The sequence below is a fragment of the Cyanistes caeruleus genome, chromosome 14, assembly GCF_971803275.1.
Source record: "Cyanistes caeruleus chromosome 14, bCyaCae1.hap1.1, whole genome shotgun sequence".
In the NCBI taxonomy this organism is placed as follows: Eukaryota; Metazoa; Chordata; class Aves; order Passeriformes; family Paridae; genus Cyanistes; species Cyanistes caeruleus.
Window position 1 is genome coordinate 8,346,784 of NC_141714.1, and position 25,587 is coordinate 8,372,370.

General features: G+C 42.4%; 1 protein-coding gene across 11 annotated transcripts in view; it reads right to left on the reverse strand.

The window, feature by feature from the left end:
* LOC111928712 (serine/threonine-protein kinase PAK 3) overlaps window positions 1-25,587 on the reverse strand; it is a 117,676-nt gene that overhangs the window by 27,000 nt on the left and 65,089 nt on the right. For 6 of the 11 annotated variants that reach the window (XM_086850608.1, XM_086850603.1, XM_086850604.1 and 3 more), the window contains 2 exons: window positions 4,398-4,477; window positions 2,563-2,759 (listed from right to left, as the gene is read on the reverse strand). In XM_086850608.1, the coding sequence (XP_086706734.1) occupies window positions 2,563-2,737 (175 nt within the window). In that variant the 5' untranslated portion in view covers window positions 2,738-2,759; window positions 4,398-4,477. Of the gene's footprint in view, window positions 1-2,562; window positions 2,760-4,397; window positions 4,478-17,150; window positions 17,278-18,495; window positions 18,590-25,587 lie in introns of those variants that run through there. The other 5 variants (XM_086850610.1, XM_086850611.1, XM_086850612.1 and 2 more) reach the window with 3 other exon arrangements.

Sequence of the window (25,587 nt, forward strand, 5' to 3'; positions counted from 1 at the left end):
TGAAGTAAGGGATTACATAAAAACATTCAATGAAAAGCAGCACTTGTCCATTGTAAGGTTCTCCTGCTGGAGGACAGGTGTTCCAGCTCATTCCCCAAGATCTGTCTCATTTGTTTCATGGACTTGTGATATAACATCTATGGTCCAAATGCTGATACCTATACTACAAATGAAATACAGAATCTCTTTACTATACCTTCACCTCTCCCCAGTGTAAAAATTTCAATGTTTCTGTGTGGGCTCTGCAAATCAAGTCATATCTATTTTATGCAAGCTGGCAAGATGATATGAAAAGCCATGACTTCTTTGAAGCACCTGACTGACTGGATGCAAGCGGTTTGTATTGAACATTCCTATTTGATTTTCTTGTAAATGCCTCTCACGGTACACTCCTGCTGCACAGAGTTAGCTATGAGGGCCTCCACATCATCCATCCTTACATCCCTCCTCTCTGGTGAGCAAATGAAAGACAACAAAGTTCCTGCAGGTTCAGGCAGAAACACCCTGCCATGGTTTTTCTTCACATTCTATTGACTCGCACCAGCGATGAACCACGGACTTAACACTGTGATGCCGCAAAGCACTGTACTATATGAGACCAGACATATCAGTCACCTTCTGTTCTATAAGCAGGAGTCTCAAAAATGTGTCACAGAGTCTATGAAGTACACAGGCCTGCTGATACCGTGACCCAAACTACCTCAAGGGACTTGGCCATTCAAGCTAAACTTCCTCCGTTTATTAATTCACCCAACAAAATTAAGCTATAAATCTTACCTGACTTTTCCTCACGGTCACATTTAAAATCATGACACTTGTATGTTCCCTAAGATTGTTCTGACTGGTAGTTAATTACATTTTCAATGTCACTGATCATTTCCAGAAGGGGTTGTTTCTGGGTCTCTCCTTTTCTGCATGCATTTTAGACAGCATCTCCTACTTAAGAAATGCTTCCTCAGGAAAGGAGTATTACCATCCTGCTAGCACTTAAGGGAAGAAGTGATCCAAGTCTTTCTGGGAATTAAGCAGGCTGGGAAAAACTTTCATTTTGGCCTTTAAAAAGAATCAATTGAAAATTAATTTTGCTCCCAGAAGGGGGCGTTTGGGGGAACAATCTGCAAAGTGAGCTAGCCAGGTCTGCCTAAGAAATGGGCCCATCCCGTTATAGTCTTCACATCAGAGAAGTCTTCAGAATTGCCTGTGGCTGAGGGGAGGAATGGGACTGCCACTGTGCCTTCTACTGCCTGTGAGGAGTTTTGAATGCCAGATTACCTCCAGCTGTTCCACACAATCTCATGAAGTCTCATGAATGGGGCAGCCAAGCAGCACAGATAAGCTGGAGCTCCAAGGGAATGACCACAGTTCCATAGTTCTGACCTCTCCTTGGAGGGACACTGATGGACATTGAAGACAGAATCACTCTTGAAATCCAGCCGAATTTAATGCTACTAACCACAATCTCTGACTCCAGCCTTTCAGTCTTCCTCACTGTTACACTTATCAATACTGTACTTCACCAGTCTGTCTGTGAGGATACTGCAGAAGCTCTGCTGAACACCTTACTAAAGCAGAAGTAACAACAATTGCTGTCCCTTCATGACCAAGCCTGATGCTTTAAGGTAAAAGGCTGTCAGTAGCCTTTTACAGCATGAATTCCCCTCCACAAATCCATGCCGACTATTCCTGACCACATTTTCATCCTTCATTTGCATGGAAATGGTTTCCAGGAGGATTGTCTCTACCACCTTCCCAAGAACCAAGGTGAGACTGGTTGGCCTACACTTCCCCAGATCCTCCTTCTTAAAGATAGATTGACATTTGCTTTGTTTCCATCATCAGGAACATCCGCCAGTGACCCCAACCTTTCAAAGACAATCAAGAGTGGCCTTGCAGTGACATCAGCCTTGTAGGTGCAGCCCATCAATTCCCATGGCACTAGAAATAAAGAAAACCCCTTTCCATAAACCGTAAATATGCTAACTCAAAACACACTCCTTTCCACCACAAATGCATTTCAAAGAATGCAACTGTAATGCAACTGAAACGCTGTTTGCTGCATGTTTAAAAGACTCCCTTGGTGCATCCACACCTAGCAGGTTATAAACCAAGCCATTCTGCATCCACTTTCACTGCAAAAGGAACAAGCAAGAAGAGCTTTGTTCCTGTTCTTGGAATGTAAGTGCATAAAAAAACCCCTGAAGTGTCAGGCATATTGCCCTCTCACTTCTGCGAATGTATTTTCACAAGGACACATCACCATCTCTGTATTTACTGCTAATGCAAAGCAAAATCCAAGGGAAAGGATTCCCCAGCTTAACTATAAAGTTATTTTTAGAAGGCAAGTTGCACAATGTATGCATATTTTAGTATCTTTTCATAGACAACAAAGTAACTGACTCCTCTTTTGAAATGAGTTTCTAGAGTAATTGGAATAGAAGGCTATTGATACCATGGCCTGGAACTGAAACAGAAAGAAAACAGTGGCAGAAAGCAAACATGAAAAACAATGACCACTAGAAAGTCCAGAGAAGCAGCTATGCATCTGCATTGCTGATACTTTACTTTTATCCCCTCCTCCTGGAAAGATGGAGCGCAGTCTGGCTTTCTTGTTCTTCTCCTCAGGGGCCATAGGAAGTGGTTTTGAACTGTGGTTTAGTGCTGAAGAATCACGATTGTTGCTGTTCATTCTCAATGGTGGAGCTGGAGGTTTCTCTTCAATATCTAGACTATCAGACATCTTCAGTAGCCCTCACAGCCTCCTGCAAATCACAACACAAAACATGCCTGTCAAGGGAGGATGCCAAGGCTGGTGACCTGGGCAGGAAAGAGGGCAGGAAAAGCTTTCTAGTGGCATAAGAAAAACTCTCTGTTAGAAGTTTGCTCTGAATAAGGTTACTGCTGGTTGCTGTAAATAAATTCAGTGGCTAATTCCTAAAAAGTAAGGTATTACCATTAAAATAAAGCTTTTTCTTCATCCCGGTTACAGGTTTTAACTATTTCCCCTGTAGTTGTTTACAATCCAAACTTTCCTCTAAAACAGACTTCCAAAGTAAAAGTTAAGACTTACTCAAACTACCTGGCATTGTAGTCGATCATTTTTTTACGATGTAAGAAACAAGGCCCTCATTGAGGGGATATGGGTAGCATGCAACACTTCGTAAAACTAACTGGTTTAAGACCCAAAAATAGAGTATAATTTCAGACAGATCAGAAGTGATGTAGGCATCTTTTTAAAGGTTACGGTTCTACAGGCACTTGTCTTCCATCCCTAAAATCAATGTGGCTCCTTTTACAGAAGAACATGCACATCACTGTGAATGTGTTCTGGATCCCTCTCCTCATTCTGATTCACAGAGCTAATGCCCTCATCAGCTACTCTCTTAAATTTAAAGGGAAGCAACTTTTTTTTCAGCTATGGAAGCTGTAGGGTTTTTTCCAGATGTACCAACCAAAAATGCTGACTGTCACACAGAGAGAAGTCCTGAAGCTCCAGTGGTAACAGCAGCACTGCCCTTCTTCATTCAGATAAAGTTGCTATGGTAGAGAGTTTTTGGGGTTGCATGGTTGGTCATGGGTTGCTTTGGTTTTTTTATTAGAACAGAGATTAACATTTTCAACAACCACATTTATTTTGATATAACTGTAATTTTGCCAGATTTTTGGCTGGTATGTTAATAGGAAATAATGAAATCCAGATTGACTTAACTAACATTACCTTACAAGTAAAAGCTAAATGACCAACTGAAACATTTAGAGATGTTCACTTTAGAACATCTCTGAATCTGTTTTTCATCTGTTTTTCATGACCTGGACATTTTGGCCTTTGTTGCCATTTTAAATTACCACACATAAAATGATCACTTTTTAAAATTACTTTACTTAAATTTTTAATTTAATCTAAATTAATTCCCAAAACACCAGTTTTGAGACTCAAAGCACCAGTCCAATGAAAAGAACAACAAATTAAATATTCCATCACACCTCTAGTTTGCATCCATCCCCGAATAGCTGGATCTCCATGGGATCTCACAGACTCATCCCAAGGTCACACAGCTGAAAACTCTAGCAACAGCTGGGTTGTTGTCTAGTACAGACAGAATGGAGCAGTGATCCTGGAGATCCTGATTCACAAATACACACTCAAAGTTGCTAGTGACCCCAGTTGCTCACATCCACCAGGGGAGCAGTTTGAATGAATACCTTCCCAGCTGCCTTCAACTGGTTCAATTAGTGACCTGACCTTTTCCAGCATCTTTTCCCTGAAGCAAATGAGGGAGACTTCAAACAATTGCTCTGCTGGTAGATCAATGTGGTGTTCACCATCCAAAGAGTATGTTTACTCATAGGCTCACTCTGTGTCAACTGCCAGACTTACCCTACACCATAGGGTTGCTCACCTCCACCTGTAACTGCAGATAACACTGAACCACAGGCAGCCATTGACCAGGTGTTGTTCTCTAGAGCTTTGCCTTCAGGCCTAAAAGCATGGAAAAGATCACACACTTGTCAATAATGGAGCAATGTTTTGGAGGCAGCTGTCAGAGAGAAAGATGTGTTTGTCATTTGGACCACAATATCTGTGAAAGTACAAGTGATTCTTCAGAAAAACCATGGTCCCCAGTATGTGTCTGGTTCCCAAGAGAAGGCTCTGCTTACACAGCCCCGCTGTCCAGGTAAAGATGTGCTCTGGTGATGGAGGAACACAACTCACCCTCCTGTAGAAGCACGTACAGAGGCAGTAACGTGCTTTGTATCACACAGAACAGCTGTAATTGTGCCCAGATCAGAGCTTGTGCCAGTCTAGTTTTCAAGTACAGACTAGCCTGCCTACCTAGAAAACGAAATGGTTTTGCAGATCGAGGTCAGTTAATATAACTAATCTTTGTGATTTCCATCCTGAAATGCAGAAGGTTTTCTAATAAGGAAGGTGCGGGGGGGAGGGGGGTGGGCGGGGGGAAGCCGGCAATGAAAACTACTGCAAGGTAACAGGAAGATATGTGTTCGTTATCCTGGTGAAGGGAAAGCCCGTGATGCTCAGGTTTTAGTGCAGACCTCCCAGCTTATGAAGCCCAGCAGAGGCATCTGGATACAGCTCCCTCTTCCTCCAGCAATTCTCCAAGAGCAGGAGCTTATGCAAGCGAAGGTTTTATTTTTTCTTTAAGCCACCTACAAATAGTTTTCCAGTGCCAAATACAGCCTTCACTGCCAGGATGATCAGTATGAAGCTGACCACAGGAGCACCAAGGCACATTTTCAGCCTGTTTTCAAAAGCAAGGCAGTTATTCTTATAGGCCACAGTTTCAGTTGTTCCTCAGAATGGGACAACTGTACCTGTCACTGCATCTATTTGTAAACAATGCCAGTCTGCCAAAATAGGTCCTCCCATGGGATTTCATCCCACAAAGGATACTATTAATGGCTTCTGTCCCAATTTGCTGATGATGTAATTATATCCAAGATTTTAGAGGAACACTATATTTTGTTCAGAGCTGTTTCAGGCTGAGTTTCAAGAACTGTACAAAGCTCATTTACTCACTCTAAACCAGGGAAAAAAAAAATAAAATAAAAAAAAGGAGAAGATAGCCTAGAAGGTTTCATGGTTGATATTAATTTTCTAAAGTTGCTCTAAATCAAGACTAAAGCAAACCAAAAAGCAATACATACCAAGAGATTTAAACTTATGGTTTTCCTGATCAGAAGAATCTGTCTGCTCTTCCATTCATTCTAATTTAGAGATTTTTCATATACCACTGCATCATGACAAAAGAACATTGGCTATCATATAAGACTTCATAATTTAAGTGTTTTGTATTAATTTATTCTAACACAAACGTAGAGAAAAGCTGTAATGAATGGAGAGGCAATAAGATGTATTCAGCTGGGAAAACTCTAAGATTTACATTGCAGAGAAATGTCAACAGCAGATAGCTCAAGTTATAGTCTATTCTGGGAACAGGTTCTCCTGTCATTATGACAAGTCCCTGGTCCTGCTAGTCTGACTAACTCCATCAAAACCCACTTTCTGTCTATTAGAAATTATTATGGCATATCCATATATCCAGTCCATCAAATTCTGGTGGTTTTTTTTTTTTTTTGGGTTTGTTTTTTTTTTTTATTGCTTAGACGTTTGGGGGTGGGGGGTTTTTGGTAGGACTGTGCTGGTTTGTTTTTGTTGGTTAGTAGGCTGAAACAACACATCTACCAGAGCACTTGACCATACCCCACCAGGGCCATGAAAGCCACCCAGGCTGTCAGCAGGGACAGCTTCTGGAGAAGCCAGCTGGTGCTCACCAAGAGAATGGAGTGCACAATCAACAGGATTTTCCTCATCTCAGTCCTCAAGGACTCCTTTAGTGAAACCAAGGCAGTGCTGGTAACCCTTTTTAGAAGAAATCTGCAAGATAATCACACTTGTACAGCAAAGAGGACAGCTGTCCAACAACTACCTACTTCCAGAGAAAAATCTTGTCACTGCCCATCGGCTTTAAGGAAGCATTTAAAGAGATAGACTGTTGTACCAAAATACAACAGTGTATTTTACTGTGTGTTAGCTAGAGTTTCCCAGCCAAATGGCAAAAGCTAAAATTAAATTCTCAGCCAGGTCAGTTGCTTCTATGTAACTATTACAGGGTTATAGAAGATGATCCAACATATATTTACTTCCTCCTTACCTCTTCCAATCACCAGTTTTATTAAGTGAGAAGACCAACATTGACTTTATATGGCATTCAGCTTCTCTGTGACTCAATTCCCCCTTTGTAAAAGCCTGTCTTGTAATATTTCTGCATCTAGTCCTTGAAAGACTAGGAAGGAGAGGAAGATATTTGAAGCACTCAAATGTCTTAATATACACACAAAAGATTTGTTCAATTAAGTTCAAGTTCAGAGCACAATCTCATGCTGGGCCTTGATCTCAGTCCGCTCTTCACCCCTGTGTGTCTGGGGAACACTGTGGATAGATCTTCTTGGGTTACCCCTGCTATTTCAAAGCTGCACCATTCAAACATGACTGGTTCCAATTAAAACTCACAAATAGTATCCTGTTTGCAGAGACGCTGGTGCTCATTTTTAAAGCCTCGGAGATACTACTGCAGCTTGTGATGCAGCAACACTGTCTCCAAGATCACTTGACTGGAAGAGATCAATTATGCCAATTTTCAGGCAGTAGCTTTGCAAATGTAACTTGAAGGTCCAAGACTCACTCTTTGTTTATAAATATTCTTCCCATAAACAGGTATTTATTATATAGTTGTATCAGCCAAATTTCACTCCCAGTGAAATGTTATCCATATCCAAAAATCAATGGTGATGTAACTGAGAAGGATTCTCTCTAGATATTGAGTACTGAGAGACTCTGTTCAGGTATTTACAAGTACTTCCCAGCCCAGTTCAGACCTGTATCTGCTCTTCTACATCTCCATGTTTACCTGCAGTTTTTTACAGCTCCTTTAAAGAGCAGACAGTGACTTGGACAGAACAGGTACACTCACAATTCCATCACTTTCGTGGAAGATGCAGTCTTCTCTGTAAAACTTGGTTAAGTTAAAATACAATACTGAGGCCTTTTTGATAAAAAATGGTCATATTCAGCCTTAGCTGAAGCAGAGACAACTCTGTCTGAGTACTCAGGGTCTGTAACACCCCCAGGGCAGTCTGTGCTCAGCTGCTTCCACCCTTGAGTGCCTGCAGAATATGGGCAGGTGTGTGGGGCTGGCTCTGCAGGCAGGGCAGACACAGCCAGGGTGCCATTCCGAGTAAAGACATCTTTTTTAGGATCTCCCCCACACACACATGTCGCAAAACAACCAGTGCATCCCTTCTTTATACAACCCTAAAGAAAAAGCTGTACTCACACAAACTACAGAAAGAATTAGAGCCCTAGAAACAACAAGAACGCTTCCCTTTCACGCAACTCTCTCAAAGCACAATACAAACATTTGCCAATTAAAATTCCCCATTCCCCCCACAGACAGGTAAGCATGCTCTGAGATTAACAAATTATTCAAACTGAGTAATTTCTTTGATGAATGTACTCTCTGTTCCTCTTTGCAAACACCCTGTAAGCAGCTTATGATTTCCTCCAATATATTAATTTATTCAGAAGTTATCCTCTGTACTTGCTACAAGCAACTTTCGGCCTCTGAACTAGCTCTTCATAAGAAGCTCTCTGTGTGGAGAGGTTATTTTGAATTCAGGTTGTATCCCAGTAAAACTACCTTGGACCCAAGTACTTGAAATGGAAACATCCATTTTTAGATGGGATAAACAAACTTCTGTTAGGAATTGCAGCATTGAGAGTTTTACATAGTGACTTACTAATATTGGTTTAAAATTCCCTCTTGACAGTGCACTTTGCAGCAATAATGAATATAGAATGACAACAAATACAGAAGGTATATTCATACAGTAGCTGTGAATTTAATGGTTTTGACTAAACATTTCTTCCAATCTAAATTGTTATGTCCTTTGTCTGGACCTTGAATCACCCAGTTTAATTGCTAAGAGATGGGAATGTAACAGTGGAGCTTGTCACAACTGATGAAAATAACCCGAAAATGTACTTTCCCCCTTGCTTAATTAGCATTCAACAGCATTTCTCAGTTCATGGTCTTCAAGGATCCATCACCCTTCTACAAACACATAACCTACCTAACTACATTTCTTTCCACAACTCTTCAACTCTTTCTCTGCACACTGCCAATACAACCACAGGAAACACTTTGCAAAATACATCTGGCTTTTACCTCTGAACACCCCCCAGCACACCCACTTTACATGCCTCTTCCCACATGGTGAAACTGCTGCTCTGCAGACTCCAGCACCCCATACCTGCCCCCACCACAAAGGCTTCATGACTCTTCACATAGGTTCACTTTTCCTAGTGCAACTAGTATTGGGACTTGCCCAGCTTTTCTCGCTTTCCTGTTCTGTACAAAGCTGTGGCTGTTCAGCTGTGGCCTCCAAAAACCAAAACAGAATTACTTTTGCATAGTAAAGCCAGCAATGATTAAAGTTAGGTATGTATTTAAGGGGCTGTGCTTAACCAGTGCCTAATGTGAGATAACATGAACAAGGGTGCTGAGGCTTCAGCATAGCTACAGGACACTGAAAAAAAAACCAGAGAGAGTTCCTCCCCACCCCGCTGGAGAACACTCCTAGCCCAACATATTTTCTTTGCGGGTATTTTTGACCACATCAAAACAAAAACAATCCATTCAAATTGTGCTCCCACTGGAGACACTTACTAAAACCACTTGAGCTTTGGGATGGTTATGTGACCTGGGAGGGAAAGAAGTGTGTGTACAGAGGGTGAACATCAGGGAAACAGCTTTCCCCTTTAAAGCTTGTCCAGGCATTCAGTAATTACACATTATCACAGCACAGCAAGGAAAGGACGTACATTCCTGCAGGTTACATGAAGCAAGCACCTCAAAGCATTGTAAAGTGGTGACTATTTCGATAGAAAAAGTGACTTTACTTCATATGACAAAGGTTATGGACATACCCTGATGATGCAGAAAAGCCAGCTGGATCACAAGGATGCTTCTGCCACCCAGAAAGCAAGTGGAGAGCTTCCACTTTCCTGACTGCCTTGGAAAGAGCCACCAGTACCTCCACCCACTCATACACAAACCCAGACAGCTACATGGGTATTTTTGTCATGTGTTTGCAAATCATGGTTTGAAATAAAAAGGTTGTGCTCTAAGCTACTGAATCTGGAGTCTGAATCTGGAGCCAAGACTGACAGAGCAATGGGCACCCCAGAAGCAGCTGAAGGAGAAAAATGTGAACGATACCACAGACCGTGTTTGTTTTTTTTTTTCATATAGTGAGAAACACTTCTCTGGGATAGATAAGAAACTATGAAAAAGTACCTAGAAAAGGCATTTATATGCAAGAGGAAAACAAAAAAAAAAAAAACAACAGCCCACTCCCTGTTTCGCTTTTTATTTACACAGCTGAAGGGCTCCTCAAAGCTGGAAAGGTGTCTCAAAATCAACTGTGCCTCTCAAATGTCCCACATTCCACGGGATTTCATCCTTTGCCCTTGTTTAAACATGAAAAAGACTGTGTAAACATTGCAGACAGACTGAAATAATTCTTCATTTGGACCTTATTATTCATAGTTCAGAGCTTAGGCCTCAGGCTTACTTTTGTTCTCTAGGAGGACTCAAATGTAAACGAAGAAAAGCTACTTAATGGAGACACCAACCATCACAAATGCCTCAATAAAAATTTCATTGCATTAATTCAGATTAAAAACAAGCAAGACAAATGGTCTAATTTGAATCAGCAACTTGGAGCTAATCTTGAAGCACGGTCCAAGATCAGGTATGAGATGCCAGCCCTTACTGCAAGCTACAGACAATTAAAATGGACCAGTCTGATTCCAACCCACCTGATGGGCAGCAATCCCTTGCCACAGGAAGGTTCTGTAACAGGTTGCTGGATCTTTGGCAGGTTGAAACTGAACATTTATGGCTCACTTAGTTGATCAGTCAAAGCCCCAAAGCGGTCAAGAAAACCCAGATTTGGGCCTGCTCCTGGAAACAGTTAAGAGTGCAATAGCACTGTTAAGAGTGCAATAGCACCTTGAATTACTGATCTGCCAGGGTTAGAACAATACTCATATTAATAAAGTGGGAAGCAGACTTTAATTACATTCAAAGATCCCAACTGTTGCAACGCAGCACAAAAATTTCACTCCTTCTCTCATCTTCTCTGATGAAGGTATGTTGAAGGTGAATCTACATTAGCCTAGTAAGGTAGCAGGCTACCCCACATGCTCCTATATGTGAGAAATGCCCAGGAAAAATCATGCTGTGGTATTGCATCAATGCAAACATTTTCTTTTACACATCCTGTGTGTCCCTTTCTGCAGAAGATGCAAAGCTCTGTTACAGTGATGCATCTGGAACCACATAAGGGCCATGTCATCACTTCATGCTGTCAGGCATACTCTGCTTTCTTCTATCAACACAGCCTCACAATGTGCAGGTTAAACTGCTAGTTCTTCTGCTGGCCTTTGATAGCTTGTGAGTCTCTCTACCATGTTCTCCTACCTCCTATCCGCTCTTCCCCACTTCTTGTGCCTCTCTGGTGTGTATCCATTTGGGTGTGGGGCTTGTCTCCAAGCTACATGCACAGGACCACACAGTGGGCTCTGTCTATACTCTCAGCAGAGAGACATTCACCTACCAACCTCACAGAATCACCTTAAAATGGACCCAGACCATCCCAAGACAGACACCTCACATTTTATTCACATAGCCTGTCCTGTTGCAGCACAGGAAAGGCTGACAGCACTACAAACCACCAGCCCCAGGATCTTGAATTCAGCCACTCTCAAGCAGTTTTAATCCACAGCTACACTCAGGCTAAAAATCAGCAATTAGGATAAAGAAGTCAGAGGGCCTGGCAGATGTAAGCTTGCTCCCATCCCTGGCAGAAAATGATGAGAAATGAGCAAGATGCTGTTGCCAGCGTCAGTATCTAAAAAAAATCCCAACCCAGAACAGCTGATATATTGTCTGACTTCAGACAAAATGAACTTGTCTAAAGGCACTATTGTTTAGGCAAAATCATGAAGCAAAGATTAAATGTTCTGGTTACAAAGCTCTGTGTCACCATGTCTGTATGTGACTGAAGGAATACCAGAGGCCCCCCAGTGAAATGGGTGACAGCCCCAGATATGCACTGTTCCAGGTGAGATGGGAGCCTGATCTGGCTCTAGGGAAATGCCTCCAGACAGCACAGCCACCTGGACCATCCAGCCAGTGTGGCAGAGTGACAGACCCTGAGAGCAAGAGCACTTGCACTGAGTAAGAATGTGATTAAAGGAACCCAGGGCACATGGAGAGTCTGACTGAAAATCCAGGCTCTGTGGTCCAGAGCACAGTACAGAGAGATATGCAAAAAGAGCAAGCTTCAGCTCAGAGCAGTGGGGTAAACACACACAGGAAACAGAATGCCTTCACAATGCAGTTTCTCCAGAAAATGAATAACAAGAGTGAATGCAGCACCTGAGGATGATCCTGTACAAAGAAGGATCTCCACAATAAAAGCTCAGCAAACTCTCAAATAATCAGGCTGTGTACGAGAAACTGTCCTGCCAGCCATTCCACAGCTATGATTGCTGCTCTGACATTAAATCAGAGAAGAATCTGATTCCAGCTGGATTGTAGAGACAGCTACAGTGTTAAGAGACAATCTTACATGGGAGAAATGCCACTGAATGCTGAAGATGTAGAATAAAAAAAAAGTTTTGAGATCAGTGGGAAAACACGAGCTGCTGATAAAAAAACCCTCACAAAATCAGAGGTATTATCACTTTAGCTTGACAGAAGCTGAGACAGAACCATCCACTGCTTGGCAGCAGGACTGTGCAAACATGAAATTATAAACACATTTGATAATGAAATATTATTGTTTTTGTAGAAACTTATGTTCCTGCAAAGCCTTAAAAAAGACATTTTGATTAAAAAAATTGTAACAGAAACAGAAGACCACAGAATACATTAAACCATTAAAAGCGACACTAAATTACAGGCCACAAAGATTAACTATGATCTAAGAATCATCACTGATTCTGAACTTATTCTCAGTGAAGTTAATTCCTGGCCCTGCATTTACCTCTGAGACCTTTAAAAAAACTCTTAGAACCGAAGATGTGATGAGTATCTTAAGCTATAGCAGCTCTGCAGAATCTGAAGTCTGGGAACATCTGAGGCCTTCAGCACACACTGCAGTGCTCAGGGCCAAGCACTTTCATCCTGGGGGTTTCCCTGCAGCAACGGGTGGGGTAAGGTTCGCTGCAGGGACCCAGCCAGACATGGGTCCCATCCCATACAAAGGGCTGCTTATCATCCTTATGTCTCTCCTAAGCAGGGCAAGACTGGAGGCAACCACAGCCACAAGCTGGCAACACAGCACAGCCCCACGGCCTCTTCCTGAGCTGGAGACTTGCATCAGCCCTTGTCCCTTCAGCCACTCAAAGAGGCTGGTATACAAGAAGTTGCTCTGCTACTGGCTTGATTTTGTCAGCTCTTTCCTAAATTACAGCCCTAGGCAGATGCCTGCTTTTCCCTGCCCAGCCTTGTGATACCAAAGTCACAGCAACACTAAGATGCCTCAGCAGCAAACCTAAGAAGATCAAGTATGGAAAGCCAATGTCCCATTCCATTTACCAGCTGATGCCTTACAGCTCACAAAGTGCATTTGCTCAGATAGAAAGGGAGCCATGAGCTACATTCCCTGGAATGTGACATGTCCATGCACACTAGTCACCAGCACTGTCTGGGTCACAGACCAGGAGAAAGTACCATGCAAACAACCCCATGAAGTACTTCCAAGGGATAACTGCCCCTGTTCTTCAGAGAGCATCAACCTTTAGCACTTCCTGGTGGTCACTAATGGCAACAAAGACAGGCAGAAAGGGCAACTTTATAGAATGCATGCATGTCCCAGTGGAAGATAGTGGATTAACACACCAAATTATCACCTAATTAAAATGGGAAACTCCAAGTGATTTCAGAGTGTCACAGACAGTAATGCAATACCTTCTCTTTGATGGGTCAGATCACTGCCTTCTCTTTACATGTCATGATACACCAGCCAGCACCATCCTCAGAACTCTTGTCAACATCATGCACCACTAGAGTGCCCCTGTCCCCAGTGAAGCAAGTTACAGCAAGAAAAGGTTCCTTTTATTCCCCAGTCTTTGCTAGGACTGCTCAAAATCCACCTCATCATTGAGATACACACACTTAGGATAGGAGAAAGCTACAGTGGAAAACCAGTCAAGTATCTACTACTGTAAACATTCAGACTTATGTTTCCCGCTTGTGATAAATTTCAGAGGGAAACTTAAAAGCAGACTCTAAGAAAAAGGCAGTTACCACCCATCCTGTTTGTTTAATCTTTATACCTGAATGAAAATATCTACTCAATTTTAAGATACTAATTCTTTTTGCAAAATTAGTAATATCTTGCACCTCTAATAGCTTTTATTTGTCATCAGAAGCAAAATAAAACAATAAAACCTTAATGTACCAGAAGAGAGAACGTATTTACCTTGCACTGTGTAAACTTTTCCCAGGGTGCAGGCACAACTGCAAACAGGAAGAAATGTTAAGAGACATGGTAGAAGCTGTTTGCAACTACAGACCTCAAAGCCAAAATGGATACAAAACTGGATCTCCTCCCTTAAGGAGTAAAGAAAAATTGTCACAAAGAGCCACAAATTATTTATTAAAGAGAGTATGATACCACAGGGAAACAAAACAAAACCTGAAATAATCTAGATGCAGACATTTCTAAGAGATTCAAGAGAAACCAGGTAACAGTACAGGGAAGACAGCTTTCTCCCTTATTATCTTTAATTCAACTCTGCTTATCAGCATCGTCATTACAGCTATAAGTGCAAAGACTTTAACACATTTCAAGTCTTGTTCAATTTTCACCAAAGTGTCTGAATAGGCTCCAGTAATGTTGTATCAGATTTCTATAGGCCCTTCCAATCAGTGATCTAAACACTCCTTTAAGAACTAAATGAGTTCAGCTTCCTTGCCTTTGTGAGGAAAAGCCCTCGCTGCCTGCCCTGTGACTCAGACACACTTGGCCAAGCATGAGAATGGCTGCGTTCCCTCTGTGCCCACCAAACTCAAGGGCATCTCTCAGGCTCTGCATGCCAAAAACCAGGCTGCCATAGGGGCAAAAGCCAAGCTGCCAGCTAATAAGTGCACAATCTTCTGGGAGAACAGAGAGTGTGAAGACAAAGCCTGTAGCTCAGAATGGGCAGCCCTGTATCATTTTCTGGGCATGCCAGGCACGTGGAAGTCCGGCTGTATGAGTGGGCACACTTCTCCATTTCATCCTGGGACCTGAGAGTCTAATTTGGGCTAAAGCAGAATAGCACACATGGAACGAGCCTCTGCTGGAAAATGTGGACCATCACATCATGGTTTATTACTATTTCACTATCTTCAGATTCTGTTCAGCCTGCAACAGCTCCTAAATAAATTCAACATTTTACAAATCTTGTTCCTGTATTACTTCCCGTGTTTTAAAATATTTTTCTTCCATTGCCTAGAAAATATTTTTACAGAATGCTAACATTTTGGGCATCATTTATTTCAGGTTCATGAAGCCCTTCACCAGCTACAATTAAGTAAATCCTTGGACACCATACAGGTAAATGCGAGTAACAGCCATCCCTAATTCAAATAATCTCAAAGGACTTCTGGAGTAATCACTGAATTCTTATTAGATAAATCATACACTCATCTGTAGAACAAGGGCCAGAATACTGGGCTTTCCACTGCTGCAAGTCTCAGCCTTTTAGCCTAAATAAGTAAAGGTACTAAGGGCAGACACACACACAGCCTGTGCCGCACAGAGCTCACCTCAGCATCAGAAACAGCTGACCTGAGCCAGCCAGAGCACAGGCACTGGTCAGCAAAGAGGTTACAAATTAGGAAATCAATGCACAGAGATCAAATTACCATTCCAAATTGCCCTAAGAAATCTATGGATGCAAAGATGATCTAAATTAACAAACAAGCCACCACCTGTCCCTGATACACACCTCAAGAGCCCAAACTCCTACTCTTGCAGCAGCCCAGCATTTACCACCAGCAGTTGTAAGGTCCCCAGCTAAGAAATGCAACTGGAGCGCCCTGGTTCTGCCCTTGTGCACACAGAACCTAAGACATCAAATCTATATGCTGAATTAAATTGTACAAAGCATCTCCTGTACTCTGGAGAATAGCAATCACTGTCAATTGAAAACAATGACAGCAAAATCATCTTTTGCCCTAGAGTACTGCTGCACATGTTCATCCTCATATTCTGACATTTAAATACTTGCCTACAGGTCTAGGAGCAAGTGCACCTGGTCACATTCCTTACTGAATACTCTCCTGCTACGTACATTGATCACATCCCCTCCGCATGTTTGCAACCCCTGACCCCCAGCCTCCCAATCTCCTGCTACATCTCTTAGTAGCTGATTTCTTTCAAAAAATTAACTCTACTATGGATATCCTCCTAATTTCTTAGTGGGAGCTAAGGCTCATTTCAAACAGCCTTCAGTATCCAAATCAAGTCCAAAAATCAAAAGGACGTTTCCCATCCTGCCACTCTGTGTAGGAGCACAGGAGGAAATGCCAAAAATCAGATGTTCTCTTTTTCTCTGTAACTGACATATCATGGTGACTCTCACCAACTGCAGAATTACAATGTGCCTCCATTCCTTCATTTCTCAGAGGCTACAATTATGCTGCAACAAATCTCTGGTCACCTGGGACTGATTTCTGTGCTTCAGATTCTGCCTCCCTGAAGGTATCTGACAGGCATAGGCCATCCTCATGGGAAAGGCAAGGTCTCTGACAGGAACTGGTCATTAATTTTTCAGCAAGCTACATGTCAGTGGCTTGAAAAAGAATCTCTTCATGGGAATATGCCACTGTTTGGGAAGGCTTAATCAAAAGGATGTGTCACTGGAGAAAACAGAGAATGAAGATAATTTCTGTTTTCTTAGAAAAAGCAGATGAAGAAAACACAGAATTGGGGCTGGGAAACTGTCGCACTATATTTGGAATGGCAAAGTGCAACAAAGACTCTCTTAGCTGGGTTGCCCAAGAGAGCAAGTTTTATTATTCCTGATCTTCATTTATAGACAGGTCCGAAAAGGTCCAAGAGGTAAAACTCTCATTGGTCATTAAACCAACACATTACCATCATTGGTCAATTGAGTACTACACCCCTTGACTGTTTCTTGCAAGTAAACAACAAGGATCTAGACAACACCTGCAAAGATTGTTGTCTTTCTCCTAGGACTGTTTGTTTTCCTCCTTATGATTTCTCAGGTCAGAGTGAGAACTTTGTGTGACTTGGCTTCACATAGGTTCTGTGCTCCCTGCCTGCTTTCAGTATCCATAAGAAACCTGGGCTCAGTGCAAGCATCAGCACTGTAGGTGCAAGGCAGGAGATCCAGATTCCCCAGAACAATTTTTCCACTCCTCCATGAAATGTTAATAGCATTTCTTCTTTTCTCAAAAGCTTTAAAAGATCCTGATTCCAGGGAGATATCAAAGACAAAACCATTTCCTACCTGGCCCCACAACAGAGAGAGCTCAGGTTCTACTTACCTGTGAATGGTGCTGTATATACACAGATATCTATCACAAGATGAACTGTCAAGAGTCCAAGGATGTCAGATCTCCATTCAACCTCTCACCAACAAAAAAACAACGTGCTGGCTACCTCCCAAGGATTCTGTGCAGATTATTAATTCATTAATGACTGGTGAGTGCTTAGAAAAGGTAGAAGGTGAGGGACTGCTATTATTTCCCGTTATTATCATGGCTATCTGACATACATGCCACAGGCAACTTGGATCTATCCTTTATAGGAACCTGTGATGCTGGAATCAACACAAAGCAAGCACAACATATGAATTATAACAAGTGAATGATGAAAAGGTTCTTGGCCTAGAACCTTTTAAAAGAGCTCTGGAGATGGGCACAGGGCCACACCCTCTTAACATGCAAAGGCAGCCGTGTGACATCGCTGTGTCCCATGAGATTCTTTTGACACAGCCCTTCTGCCAAAAGCTCCCGTTCACCCAGAAATGCTGGCAGATAAGAAGATGTGTCTGTACTAAACCATTTCTGTGTAGCATCTGCTGACTTAACTTAAAGTGCCACCAAAGGGATTCGAGGTAACTTTCCTACTCCACAGCAACAAATAATGAGGCAGACACTCTTGCAACTTGGCTCTAAGGATGGTAACTCCCACCAGAGGGGAGGAGAGGACTGCCAGGACTTTGATCTACTGGAAATCATCAGCCTTTCCTTCAGCTCTTTCACCCAGCTGACAACAAGGAACACACTGGCCAGACTCTCCGTAGAAAATTACTTATAATCTAAACTGCAATGCCAGCACAGCTAAACTCTATCCTAACTCTTTCAGCAGCCAGTACTACTTAGTCTGACAATCCAATTGCACACAACAGATCAAGGCAAAGGCTGGAATTTGCACAAGCATGTTTACACTGGCTGTCTACACCAATCAAAGCAGGAGATTTATAAGTGAAACAATTAAGCTGCTCCCATTTTTCTGAAGAGCCCAGAACTTCCTTCCAGTACCTAAAGGGGCTACAAGAGAGCTGGAGAGAGATGTTTTACAAGGATATGTAGTCACAGGAAGAGAAAGAACGGCTTCAAACTGATAGAAAGCAGGTTTAAATTATATGTTAGGAAGACATTTTTTACTGTGAGGGCAGCAAGGCCCTGGCACAGGCTGCCCAGAGAAGCTATGACTACCTCATCCCTGGGACTATTCAGGGTCAGGCTGGATGGAGCCCTGAGCAACCTAGTGTACTGCAAGGTGTCCCATAGCAGAGGGACTGGATGGTCTTTAAGGTCCCTTCCAACCCAAACCATTCTATGATTATATAATGATTCCTTCTCCCACACTGACAGCATGGATCACCTTCATTTTTTTGTAAGACAAAAGACCAAAGACGTCGCTGATGATTGAGACAGGAATGTGACATAAAGACACCAAGATCATGCAGCAACAGCCAGATTTTATTCTCAGGCACCCCCTTTTATTAGGGCTTTCAAATTTCCCACTCTTACACTCCTGATTGGTTAAAGATCTAAACTCCACCTGCCTCAATGGCCAATGATATTGGTGCACCTGAGCTTCAAAGGCATTGGCTGGGGTCTCCTGTTTGAACTTGAAATCAGCCTATCAATAACATGCTTGGGGACTTGTTTACTTCTAAGGAGCATAGACCAGCTATGGCTGTAAAACAAAGAAACATCTACTCTGCTGCCAAAGCTGTGCTTGCAGTTCTGAAAGGTGCTTCCAAATTTGCTTTTCCAGCCAGCACATCAGCATAGGACACAGATACCTCCAGCAACAAGTGCCCTGTTGAGCAGCTGGCCCACACTGACTTCCATGGAGAAGCTGGAAGAAAGATGCACTCCCGTCTAACTGCAGCATCACCATTTGCCCCAGCAGAGAACACCACAGCTGTTCTGGTACCTCAGGAATTACACATCTCTACTCTACCTGCCAATCCTCAGAAAAAAATTTGCTTTGATGGCTTGCTGGCAACAGCTGTCAAAAATTCAATTTATGTGTATGTATGTGCACACATCAAAAATCGGTATTTATCATTCAGCTTTCTCATTAATCTTTTTACCAACTCTGTGGATGTAGGGTAATGTGACATTAAAAGGACTCAGCAAGATGATCAGTACAGGCAGTATGCAAAGCCTTTACTTCTAGATGTGCAGTTGCCTACAATTTCTGATAATTCACCTTCCCAAAGGCTTTGGCAAATTATGTATTTGCATTGCAGAACATCAATAGACAGTGAGGCAATAAATTCTCCTCTCCGTCCTGCATTCCAAGACATAAACAACTTGACAAGTTGAGTGATAAAGAACCAATACAATTATGTACCATTAAGCTGCAGCTAATAGTGGTAGAGAATGGACAACTGCCTGCTGATTAGAAATGCTTAAGGCATGCATTGAAAATAGAACACATTTCATGCTTCTCCTAGAAAACCTTAATTCTATTTCAAGCCACCACCTCTTGTTGTTTTACTTGGCAGGAGCACTTTCCACCATAAAAAGTTCTTTCTTTCATCAAGGATTTTATGGAGTCAATAGCATCTACCAACAAAATAGAGAGCCTCCATGTCCTCTTTGCCAAAACAAAGCTCTTCTCATTCTTCCTTCAAAAAGACATACCATCCTGATCAGAAAACACTTCCAGACCTCACTGCACAGCTCATTTGCTCCTCTTTCAAGGCCTCCACCTAAATTCATACCTCAACCTCCCTGGGACAAAATTCCTGTGCTAAACTTCTTATCCATAAATTTCTAAGGAATATGATGGGATTCACAGTAATGCAGCAGAGAAATTACTGACCATTTCAGGTGCACATGGAAGGCAGTGATCAGCTCCTATAGAAATCCACCTCCAGTTGCATGTACCTTATCATCCATATGGGAAGCAAATACTTCTACTCATCTTCCAAGAAGTTACTTCGACTTACTGAGGACATATACCCGGCACATTACCTTCAGGGCTTGGCCAAGATTAACATCTTTATTACCAAGAACCCACCTAAATTCATGAAGCATTCCATTATTTTTAACAGGTTGCCCAGAAAAGTGGAAATCCTGGAAAGTGTTCAAGGCCGAGGTAGTTTGGACTCTCAGCAAGCTGCTCTCCTGAAAGGTGTCCTTGCCCATAGCAAGGGGTTGGAACCAGATGATCTTTAAGGTCTGTTCCAACCCAAACCAAACCATTCTGATTCTGTGACCCTACACGACTGAGACAGCTCCTGGTGCTTCCACAGACCATTCAGGTCCTGGCCTCCAAGATCACCACAACAGTGGTTAAACAGTGGTTCTGGTATCTGCAATGAAAAAACTGGGAACCGCTGAACGATTTGGGACTGTATTCCTTTAAGTCTGAAAAAGGATTCACATCAGATAATACAATCTCAGATGCCTTGTGCGCTGAAGAGGAAAGCTGTTCTGCCCCTTTGGCTCTGACTAGTTCCACTGACTTCTATGGCAAAAAAGTCTGAGGGGAAAAAACACATTAATCCTGTTCTAATCTTTCTCATCCCACAGAACATTTCCACGTGGCCAGTATCTGACAAGCCACCAAGATAGAATCTGTGCCAGTTTTCTGGGCTTTCACCATTACCAGCTCAGCAAAGTCTCACAGCAGTTGAAAGCTGGGCCCATTATCAGAAGCTGAGTGCTCAGATGGAAGTCAGTATTTCTGTTGGAACTCAGCCATGATTATCTCAGTAATCATTTTACTCTTTCAGCCATTATCATCAGCCCTAATATAACTTTGGCTGCTGCAAACTGTAAGAGTGTCTTGATCTAATTTACATTCAGGGGCATTATACCATAAAGTACAACATACAATCCCAATCTGACAAGCTGATACTGAAGACAGTGTAAATGGAGATGAATCACTTCCCAAGACTTTGCAGAAGGTTCATTTGCCCTCAAAAATAACTAAGTTTTCTTTCTTCCAAAGGCTGGATAGAGAACAGAACCATGTATTTATTCTTTCCTCACCTATATGGAAGCACCTCCAGGGTTGAAGCCTTTTTCTGAGTAACTGGCCTGTGCTTGTGGTGATCTGAAAAATACCTGTCCCAAGAACTCTTGAAAAAGGAAATCTTGTGAGAGGGAAAGGAGTTTGAAGGTAGCTACAGAAAGAAAGAATGTGTGCTGGAAATCAGCAGAAATCCCAAGACCACGGTCTGACTGCAAATGTCATCTAGGATGTCACATCAAGATAAGAATTGATGCATTAGTAAACACAGCTATTTTATAGACCTCAATTCTGTAAATTAAATGAAAAGTTGAGGACAGAACACATAATTGGAGGCAGAATTTGGCCAATGATTGTTATTTTTCTTAAGGACTGTCCTCTAAGCTAGAAGGTGCGTCATGATGCCCCAAAGCAGTTAATTCAGACTAAGAAAATGGTACTGACAGACTATGCTTTTGCTAACAGTAATCTCTGTCAAGTCCTCTCTGAGAGCTCTGACACAGGCTGGGAAATCCATTCAGATCCCAGAAGTTTAACTGGAAAACAATTCAACATAGGGAAATACACACATCCTCTACATCTAAGACTTAGCTGGGATGCTGCTTAGAGTTTATTTTCCCCTGTTCTCTCAATTCTAACCTGCTTATATGCCTAGAAATTAAAGCTTAAGGGCAGAGAGACAATGTGTTCCCCAACATGACAGAAAAAAAAAACACAGAAAAACTGGCTTTCTCTAAAGTATCAGGCCAGAGTTGCAATTACATAAAACATCACTTGTGCTGAATGGGGGCAAGGGGAGACATCTCAAGTACTGCTCAAATTGAACAAGAGCATGGGTGAGCCCTTGAGTTGAGGGGAACCAGCCTTCTGGAATGCCACCAGCACAAGCATAGTGCGGCAGTAATTTGGGCCCTACCTTCTCTCTTCAGAGTGTGAGGCTCACACACTAACACAGAAATACAGCTCCACAGGCTGTGGGATTCTGAGTACCAGAAATTTTGCTCAGGCAAAGCACAGGGGAGGAAGAGCCCAGAGGAAGAGTCTCTAAGATGTGGTTCCAGCATTCACAGCTGGCCTAAATTTTACTCTATACCAGGAAGCAGCTCCTTTCTCATAGACAGCTGCTGTTACAGAGCACTGACACCCACAATGGAGTAACTGGGCATGCAATATTAATAGCATCAATGAGAAAATTAGGAACCCATATCAAAGCACTGAGTTTTTTTCATAATATTTGGCTTTAAAACTAAGTGCAAAAGGAAAGGTATTACACTCAGCTAAGCATGTTTAGAGGACTTTTAAGATGTGATTCTGCAGCTTTTAAACACACACTTATAGGCAGAATGACCCCTTAAGGACAGGTGAAAGCTGCTGTCACCTGTAACTCAGCAAATCACAAGTTATACAAAGAAACAAAAATCAATGCTGCTCAGAAATTCATCCTGGCAGGGGAAGAAAGTCAAAACTACCATAACAAATGGCTGCTGAAAAACAAAGAAATGGGAAGCACTGTTTTGGCCATGGTTTTTCTCAAACATGGGTCATTCCCCTGGAATCTGAGTCAAAACATTCTCATCTGCACTACACTGAGACCCTGCACTGAATACAATACACACAAACCAATATAATGCAAATAAATTATACACACTCATTTGCTAGAATTTTTCTAGTAATAGAAAATTATAGAAGAGCATAATCAATTAATCTAATTTAGAAATCTCCCCTTCTCCATTAAAACACTGACATTGGACCAAGCTACACAGAACCGACCTGCATCAACAGCCAGTACAGATGAAACATAGATGAAAATACTGTTGGCCGTGTAAACTCCATAAGAAGACTCTTGGATTTGGGGATTTAATAAATTAAGGACAGGTACAAAGTATAGAAATATTGTCTTAAGGATATTGTGGTTATTACTGGTGTCCCTTTTGACTGAAGCAGGGACTGCTCAGCCATAGCTAAGTCTCTACAGATGGGCCCAGCCTGATCTGAGCTCTCTGCCTGCACTCCAAGCAAGTTGATGCACATGTCTGCTCTGAGAGCTGCAAAAGCATGTGAGTGCAGCACTGTACCCACCCCAGCATTGTGGCGACCTGCCTAGGGGGAGACAAAGAATTACACTGTCCCACCCCAAACCCCTTGTGATGGGTGGCCCAGGAGTTCTGATTGGGTTTGAGTCCCTGGGGGGGTTTCTCCCCTGCTGTGTTTCCAGTGGTCCCTGACCCTGAACTCCACCCTCAAGGGTGGAGACCCTTGGGAGTTCTGTGCCTCAAAAACCCCTGCTCTGCCTTTGTTCGGGGCTCTCTGTTCTGGATCTGAGTTTGTTCCCATGCTGAATAAATGGTTTCATGAACCGGGAGCCCGTCTCACTGGTGTTCCATGCTGGTCCCCAAACCCTGCAGCTTCCCTGGATGAGATCCTGAGGTTGCAGACTGCAACACAGCATGACCTGCAAGGGGTCCATCATAGCCCTGTCTTACTGACAGCTATGGGTGTCTATCACTTCCAGTCTGGAAGACTCTATCACTGCCATAAACCTGGTATGATGCTAACAGAGAAGTCTTCATGTGATTTTAGGTATGTTTCTCTGATACTTCTGCCACTTTGGCATCCACACACAAAGAGGACCTGACATCTTTTTAAGTAGTTTGTTGAGACACTACAACCTGGTGACTCAACTTAGTTGTCTTAACCTGCAACAGACTCAGAGCTGTTCAGGAAAATAAGTATGGGCTATTTCCCCTCAAAGCAAGTGAAAGATGGAGTCAACAACTAATATTCCTGCTCTATTTTGCTCAGTTACCTGGTTTCATTTTGAATCAAACCTTGTCTATCTTCTGCTTCAGCCTGTCTTATACATGCGCAGCCTCCCTGCCTTCACTGGTGCTCAGGCCAGACAGTCTGAAATTACATCACCGGCATCTTGCTGCAGCTTAGATGGCATCACTTCAGGTTACACAGGACTGACAGAGACCCACTGAGTCATCAAGTACAGCCCCTGCTGTCCAGGCAACCATGTCACCTAATCCCTTTGTAAGTGAGTCAAAAATAGTTATGAACCATACCTCACTGGGCACATACCAGGCTAGCCATGGCTTATTGTAGTATAAACTGACTTGAGAGAAAGCACACAGACAGATTAGAAACTGCAACGAGCAGGGAGGCAGCTTAGTCTAATGGCCAGGGAATGAGACAGGCAGCAAGATGCCTGGGTCCTGCTGCTGGCTCCTGTTCTTTCCTGTTCTACCCATAGTGCCACTCCTCCATCCCTCAGGTTCCTCTGGGCTGTGACCAAGATAACAATGATGTCCCTCCTTCCTTCACAGATTGCTCTACTATGACAGAAAGAGGGACACAAGAACTAAATATTCTTATCCACTTAATCTCCCCAGCAGGTTTTTAAAGCCCATTTTAAAGTTCTCCTTTGCAATTCAGTCTGCAGATAACTTCCTACCTGCATCTCCATAAAGTTTAACCTGTCATAGTCTGGCAAAGGTGTAATTTCATCCCCAGGCTCTTCTGACTTGAGACTATGGAGCTTTTCTTTGTGGATAAAGTATCAAAGTAATAGATTTGAGACAAAAGCCCTTTGCATCTCACAACCTATGTTTATTCTCTCTAAACATAGTTTAACTGTTCAGAATCAAAACTTTTTCTCTTCACTCATGTCTCCTCCCCACCATGCATACAAACACAGATAAAAGCAACAGACAGAGACACAGAGAGAGAATGCTTTATCCCACAGATAGGATTACTGCATCATGATGTAATGACCTTGTTGAGGAAAGAAAAAGGTTAGTTATATATCAGCCTGAGTTGCAAAAATACCAGTTCCGTTTCAAAATGGGGTAAAATAATGTCCATTTAAAGTTATGCTGAAGAAAACATAAAACACTTGTCCAGTGAACTGGAGAGAAAATACACACAGCCCAGCTGGCCTTGATACAACCCATCTCCAGACAAATGAACACACTGAATCAAACAAGTAGGAGTGCTCCTCTGCTAAGTATGCATGGAAAGGAGTATGCTGCTTTCTATGTGTTTGTATCTTCAAACATTCAAGAGTCCTTTCTGTACCCTACAAAGGTACGTGGCAAAAGAGCCATTTCTGTGTTTTACTTCAGGTGCAAAATGCTACAGAGCCAACTGTTTCAGTTGTGAAGCTTCCCCTTGTGAAGACTAGATTTGTACCTGTTTTCTTCCACCTCACAATAACTGGAGGAAGGCCACATGCTGCCTGCAATGAAGCAATCCCATAAAAGAATAATTCAAGGCCAGGCTTATTCTCTCTTTTTAGACAACATTTAGTGAAGCTTGGGCCATGACTAAAACTCCAAGGCTGAGATAATCACATTTTTGACTATGGGTTCCACAAGGGTACTTATTTCTAATGAATTTTCAAATGCTATGAAAATAATAGGTACAGTATTTACCACTAAAAACAGTAAAAGAATACTGATACTACTGCTCCAGTAC